This window comes from Homalodisca vitripennis, chromosome 4 (genome assembly GCF_021130785.1).
Source record: "Homalodisca vitripennis isolate AUS2020 chromosome 4, UT_GWSS_2.1, whole genome shotgun sequence".
NCBI lineage: Eukaryota > Metazoa > Arthropoda > Insecta > Hemiptera > Cicadellidae > Homalodisca > Homalodisca vitripennis.
The window spans coordinates 90,150,630-90,157,881 of NC_060210.1; the positions used below are offsets into that span (position 1 = coordinate 90,150,630).

General features: G+C 32.9%; 1 protein-coding gene across 1 annotated transcript in view; it reads left to right on the forward strand.

The window, feature by feature from the left end:
- LOC124359741 (shootin-1-like) overlaps window positions 1-6,840 on the forward strand; it is a 66,151-nt gene extending 59,311 nt beyond the window's left edge. The window contains exons 8-12 of the mRNA XM_046812739.1: window positions 492-653; window positions 763-901; window positions 1,807-2,055; window positions 4,438-4,499; window positions 5,696-6,840. Coding sequence (XP_046668695.1) covers window positions 492-653; window positions 763-901; window positions 1,807-2,055; window positions 4,438-4,499; window positions 5,696-5,836 — 753 coding nt within the window. The 3' untranslated portion in view covers window positions 5,837-6,840. The remainder of the gene's footprint in view (window positions 1-491; window positions 654-762; window positions 902-1,806; window positions 2,056-4,437; window positions 4,500-5,695) is intronic.
- The last annotated feature ends 412 nt before the right edge of the window (window positions 6,841-7,252 follow it).

Below are 7,252 nucleotides of genomic sequence, written 5' to 3' on the forward strand. Positions count from 1 at the left end.
GCAAAACCTACCAATTTTTTTATGTGTAACCATATTGTAACCAAATTGTGTGAAACCATATTTACTAGAGATAATTTAAAAAAATATAAAAATAAAACATGGTTTGAATGATTTGTTTTGTTGTTGGCAACACTTCAGTCATACATATTAGCATACCTTTTTTGCCATAAAGGCATAACAAAAATGTTGTGTGCAATTTACTATTACAAATATTAAGTTTTACGTCAAAATGTGTCAGAAGAATGAGTTTATATAAAACTTTTTTGTGTCAGGAGCCTAAAAAACTTGACGTATTTTGCCGATATTCAGTTGTCTTCAAAGGTTTAATCAGCAAGTAAGGTTAGCAGCTGACACCAAGAGTGGTTTTCTGTTGGTCTTAAACCCTCTGAATTATACATAACAGTATAATGTTAACATAGGCAGGAAAACACTACCAAATACCATCCTACTTTCACTTCTGATTGTGTAAATCATTCACTAACTGTCTTTAGGCTAAGAAAGAGAGGAATGTACTGGCTCATCAGAGTCAGCTGCTGATGTGCGAGGTGGCAGCTGACCAGAGACTCCTCCAGGTTGTCATGGAAGTTGAGAATCTCAAGAGGACTCTGGAGGAGGAACAGCAGAGGCACACAGCAGAATTACAAGCTCTACAGGTATGTGTGCATCACATAATGAAATCATTTGAAGTATTAAAGACAGACTTGGAACTTCTCTACAATGAGACATCTTCACACCATCTAACTTTTGCATTTGATTTGCTAGGAGAAGCTAGAAGAAAGGGAAGCTGAAGCTCAATTAGAGTTATTGGAAGAGAAACTCAAACTGGCCGAAGCAGAACTGACGTGTGCTTTACAGAGAGCTGAGAGAGCAGAAGCAGTTTCTCAACAACTGTCCTCTAAAGGTTTCTTTAGTTTTCTTTTCTCTATTTATTTTGTATACATTTTTTACTACTATAGTTACCTTTTATTCATTTCCATTTAGCTATAACACACCGGAAGGTGTGTCATTGTTACAAGATCTACGGATGAGCTGAGTTTCAATAGGCTCTGAAATGGTAGAGAAAGGATTAATAGAAAACAATATGTATGAGGGTTTGTGCACACTGTACACACTTTCTCTTAAATGTTTGCAAAGAGCTGGTCATTGTCAGACTTTGACCAAAATATTGCAGTAATTTTTCTTATTCCTCTTCATCTGAAGAAATGTGCTAGAGCTAATTTCAAGTTGTATTATATAACTTATCAAAAATTAGCAAGTGAAAATTGAAAAGTGTAGTTTTATTAATTGTTTTCACAAGTTTTACATAAATTTAAGGACTTTCAAAATGGAATTCATCATACGTAATTACTTAACTTTATTTTTATTGAGAAAAATACTCACATACTTGAGTGTTTTCCATAGCACTATTCTTTTTAGCTGTTTTCAATATCACAACAGTGGAGTGTTTCACAAGTAGAAAACATTTTAAAAATTAGCTGACCACTTTAATCCGCCATAAAAAATATGAGGAGCAAACTGCTTTCGCAAAAAGTTCAAACTTTATACAAAACCAATCCTCTTAGATGATGCCAATAACTGCTCCGAGCTCACGAAAATAGTGCAATACTCATCTCACAGAAGAAACATGTACTATACAATCTGCCAAGGTAATGAAAGGCTACTCTTGAAAATTTTGAATACACTCTTGTATATAGCAATATACAGGAATCTTAATGCCTTAATTAATTATTGTAACATTTATTCCTTACTTTTACTGCACAATCCTAATAATTGCGATGTTTTAGTGATGAAATTTTTTGATTTCAGTTAGTTCGCTGGAGGAGAAATTGGAACAGTCCCTCAAAGCACCTCCTCCTCCATTGCCACCCCCTCTACCACCACCACCACCCCCTCCTCCCATGCCATCCCTGTGTCCACCACCTCCAGTCACTCTCCGCCATCGCCCCAGTTGTGATGGTGCCGAGGCTCCTCCAGTTCACTCAAGCAGTGCTGTGCTAGAGATGGCTAATCTTCTGGGCATCCCCAGGAAAACTACTAATCAACCCTCACAACCTGGTATATAAGTTACTGGATTTTTAATATTGTTACAGATTAGAGAGTAGTGGGTTTTTAAAAACAAATGAAGATTTTTTTCATCTAGTAACACTGCTTCATATAAAAGTTAAGTGCATCAATACACTTGACACTTATACAAATAAAGTTTCCTCTACAAAAAGTGAGATAAAAAAGATTTCTGTATTTGGATCCAAAATTTCAGTAGTTGGAAGAGTTTAAACTTATCCAGGATCCATACACCGACTTCATACCACGCCTCTGAAGTAGGTAAAGATTTGCTTTTGGTAAAAAATTTGATTTTTTACTCTCAAGTGATGTATAGTTTCATTCATTTCTATATAGTTTTAAGTTAAACCAGTCAATTATTACATCTCTTTTTAAACATCACTCCCAATTTAGTGAGTCAAATCTATATCCTTTGTAGTGATGCGGTCAGAATGATTTCTCAGGTCATTTGCCCAAACCCCAATGTGAAGGGCCAAGGCTTGTACACTTTCGTAAATAAATAGGGAGGAGTCCAGTTGACATTTTCCCAGGGCCTTTCAAGGATATCTACATCCCTATATACACTGTACGTTACTAACAGATGGAAGAATATTGTAGCTTGAAGTCATTAAAAAGATATGCTCTTAACCCTCTCCCGGGCAAACGCCTCGAAACGCCTTGGCAGGGCGCCTGGCGCTAAAGTCCAAACGCCTCCAACTGCTTTATCAACGCTCTCTGCTTTGTGCTGCTTTCTTACGATTGTTTGGGGAACTAATAATGGAAATATCTATTGGCAGTATCATTGTTGCCTTGTTTATTCATAGTTTTATGACTAGGGACGCTATCTAGGATTAATAATTTGAAACGGTTTATTCACTACTTCATTGACGGTGCTCTAGTTGTTTAGTAGTACAATTCTTTCTGACTTGTGCTGCTATCTTACGTAATTTGATAAACTATTTGGGACTTTTTATAACCACTTATTTACTGAAATCATTTCGTTGGTTGTATTCGCAGTCTTTTCACTTGGTTCTGTACTTTGTAGATGGCAGGTTCAAGGTCGTTGCGTGATAGCGAAATTGATCGCGTTTTTGACAATGAAGTGGTTGATGAAGGTGATTGTTTCAGTGACGATGAAAGTTCCATGAATAGCGATGTATTTAGTGATGAGGAAATTCACCATTCTAACCAAGAAGATAGGGACACTGATGACTCGCCACGTAATCCGGCGCTGCCTCGCGCCGCCGACACCGCGACTCGTGTCCAGCCATTGCCTCGCGCCTCTGGTACCGCCACTCGGGTCCCGCCTGTCTGGTCTAGACAAAGATAACACTAGACAAAGTCTTAGTGTTATCTTAATTTTTATATTTATAACCCTTTATATATGATAATTTATACAACAATTAAAACAAGATTTTTCATGTAAGTTTGACTTTTGTTTAATTTTAATTTAGGTACCTCATAAGGTTAATATTTTTTTTAAAATAAATACGGTATTATAGAGGATTTAATCATCTTTGTAACGATGTACAATAAATAATAGGTTTATTAAAATAAAGTTCTTAGTACGTAGTAAAAACGCGAATAAGTGTGCCCTCGCGGCAGAGCGGGCGATTTAATTCAGCCCAGTAGCGCCAAAAGCGCGTCGCGGTAATTCGACCGGGAGAGGGTTAATGTACCAGTGACATTGTTCTTTAATTAGAATGGCTGTGATAGAAAATATAAGATATGAATAATTCAAATTTATTGCAATGGTTTGTTTTACTAGATGCTAAATATAATAGTTTTAAAGAACTCTCATTTAACATCTGTATTCACTTTTCAGAGAAATAATCTTTATAACTCTACATTGTTATTTAATGTATTTCCTTTAGGACTGACATATTTCATAGGAAACTGTAAATATTTTGTTAACACAATTTAACATTATAGTTATGAAGATACTAATTTAAGATTTTACTGTCAGCTATTAATATCCAACAGATTTTTCCTTCGGCAGAATCAATAAAATTTCCCCATTGTTAAATACCAATCAAAACATGAGTATTGAATTTAAGTGGTTAATTGATTATAAAACTAATATTAGAACCAATTGAGAAAATATGTTCTTTTTGGAATATCATTGTTTCTAAGGTTCAAAAGACTATTTATTTACAGAGAAAATTAGAACCTATTACGGTTCTCTATTATAATTTTAGCTTCTAAAATGCACAGCTAAACTAAATTCACTTAACGTTTACAGTTACGTATAACGCTCAATTCCAAAAATGGGTAAAAACTAATGTAATATATTTTAATGGTTAAGAAATGTTTGGCTTTTATAAAGATGAATTATTAAATTTTTTTTTTTTTAATAATTGTTATAAAAATTTTGTTTATTAAGTTAACTTTTTTCAGGAGCTATTGATGACATCATCAACCAAATAAAAGGAGGAAGGTTCACATTAAAGTCCACAGAGGTAAGATATTGTATTTCACCACCTGTGACAAAAATTTGACTCTTCACAGTGCATCATAAACTTCATTTACATCACTATCTTTCATTACAAATAATAAAATTTTATAAATTAAAAAATAAATGTGTATTTCTTTATTTAAAAATATAATGTTCAGTTCCTTTAAGAAAGGAAGTTTTAATTGTGAGAAAGCCACAGTAGCCTATATTTAATTGATACAAATGAGATAATATTTTCACATTACATACTTAAGTGATTAAAGCTTGAACCGTGTTTCAACTTGACTCTCTTCTCAGCCATCGTTAAATCTGGTTTAGTTGATAGGTACCAACATTACACAACATATGTTTGAACGTCACATGTTTCACCAGCAATGAACTTGAACAACAGATTACAGGACACAGAACACTATCCCAATAACAAAACTATAAAACCCGTATCATTTCAAAGCATAATGTGCTTTTGGTATGTGCTGAGACCTATAGTTAAAGCACTCATACCGCCAACCCTGTCTCGAGCCTATTGTCATATTAGTAAACGCTAGATTGGATTTCTGTTATTGCTGAGAAGTAGTTGCTGTTATATACGTAGCAATCTGTTTAATATGCAATTTTATATAAAATTTCCAAAAAGCGTAAATGAGTTAATTGATATCAATTACCTTGTTTGTAAATAAGTTGTCATATAATAAAGCAGTGAGTGTTTTTTGTAGTAAATGTATTTATTTTTGCTTCTAATTAAATTATATATATCTTTAAAATAACAAGTTGATATTATTTTTCTAAAGACACTACAGTGTTTCTATATTCTCATTCAACTGTCATAATACTAATCCTGACTGTAACAGTTTATTGAGGATTACTGTGATTTACATAACACTACTGCAATCTACGGTACTGTAGTACCTAGAGGAAGATCCCTTGTCAATTTACATTCGTGTTTGTTATGCCGTACATAAAACACAGACAATAACTAAACGTAAATGTATATTTCTCTCTATATTATGCAAATCCATAAAATAATTTTACAAAAATTTATATTCGTTACACATTTCTTTCAATCTAATACTATAATACTAAAAATATTTTCAAAAATTTAACCATATATCTAAAAACAGAAACAGAATAGAATAGTATTCTTTAAAATAGAAACATATAGATATAGTGCATTTAAAACTAACTATCAAGTGTGATATGCAGCCTAAACCGAGGTTACAAAAGGTTGAGGAGCAGCCACCAGTGGTGCAAGAAATGATCAATGTGCTTGGGACGCTGAGGAAACGCCGGACACCGAGCATGCGTAGGCAGTTGGACATGCCTCCTGCCGACGTCCCACTCTGACTCGTATTGCCAACCACAGCATGTTTTTGGCGATATGGATGAAGTCAGATTCTCAGCCCAGCAGCTGATATCACTGGTCCAATTGAATGAACAGATGTCTTTCAGACTGGGAATATTTTTAGTTTTGTTAAGGTTTTAAGAAAAGTGTTGGTGTATAAAAATGTCACCTCTAATCATGGGTTTTCTTTATCAAATGATATATACTCATACCAGTTTGTTGAATTATTGAGAATACAATCAATCATTACATTACAATTCACTATTGAATTGAATTTAAAATCTGTATTCATTGAATATACAGTACATTGTGTATACATTGGATAGCGTCATAAAAATTACTTAGTGTGTTAACTAACTAATACACTTATAAACTAAGAGGTTATAATTTATTATCTACTCAAATGTCTGAATTGTAATATAACTATCTGTTAAAGTTGCAATTAGTTAAAGTAGAATGACAAATAGAACACAGTAAAATTGTGAGTGGGCTATAAATGATAAAATAATGTTTTTGCATAAGATAAATTGAAGTTTAATTAAGAGTATTACATTTTTAATTCACTTAAAAGCCTCTAGCCTAAATAATAAATAGGTAAAGCTTTTGTGACCAATGAGTTTTTTGAAGTATGATAAAAATGTCACAAGATTACAAACAAAATATTTAGAATATGAACAATTACTGATTCAAATACTCAATGTTTACAAATTTGTTTTTACTAAAAATTTAAATAGAGATCTATTCCAATCCATTGTGACATTTGTAAGTTATTTGTTTAATACCATATATACTATATTTTTATTGCCTTACACAAATAATTAATTTGAGCTACTAATAAAAGAAAGTTCTGATTTCAAAATGTTGCTTGCAACAGTGCAGGAACTACCACCGAACACATAATGTATATATTTTTACAATAGAGTACTGAAATGCATACTGTAAATAGTTTAATGTATGTTGTTTAACACTGTATATTTGAACAATAAAAATAATGTTGATTCTGTTACATCTTTTAGTACATTACTCAATTCCAGATCCTCAAGTGTCATAAAATAACCTGTTGTAGATATTAGTGTCTAAACAGGAAACTAAAAGGTATATTGAAGAACTATTAGTTCCGATATTAATGGAAAACTTTTAGCGAAGCCTATTCTGCCAGCTTCTGATGACGATATGCAATTTCTGTCTGTCTGTACTTACAATGGTGTTGTACCAACTTTACCTCAATACCAGAATTGAAAATGGTACACATTGGTTCATAGGGTGTCTAATTTATGTCAGTCAAAAAGTAACTCGTTATATTGGTCTTATGTTGGGAATAAGAAAAACAAAATAAAGAAATTAATAAACAGAAGCAAAGAGGAATTTTTCTGACATTTGCCAAAGTTCTGTGAAACAAAGGCCAAAAACACTACGTT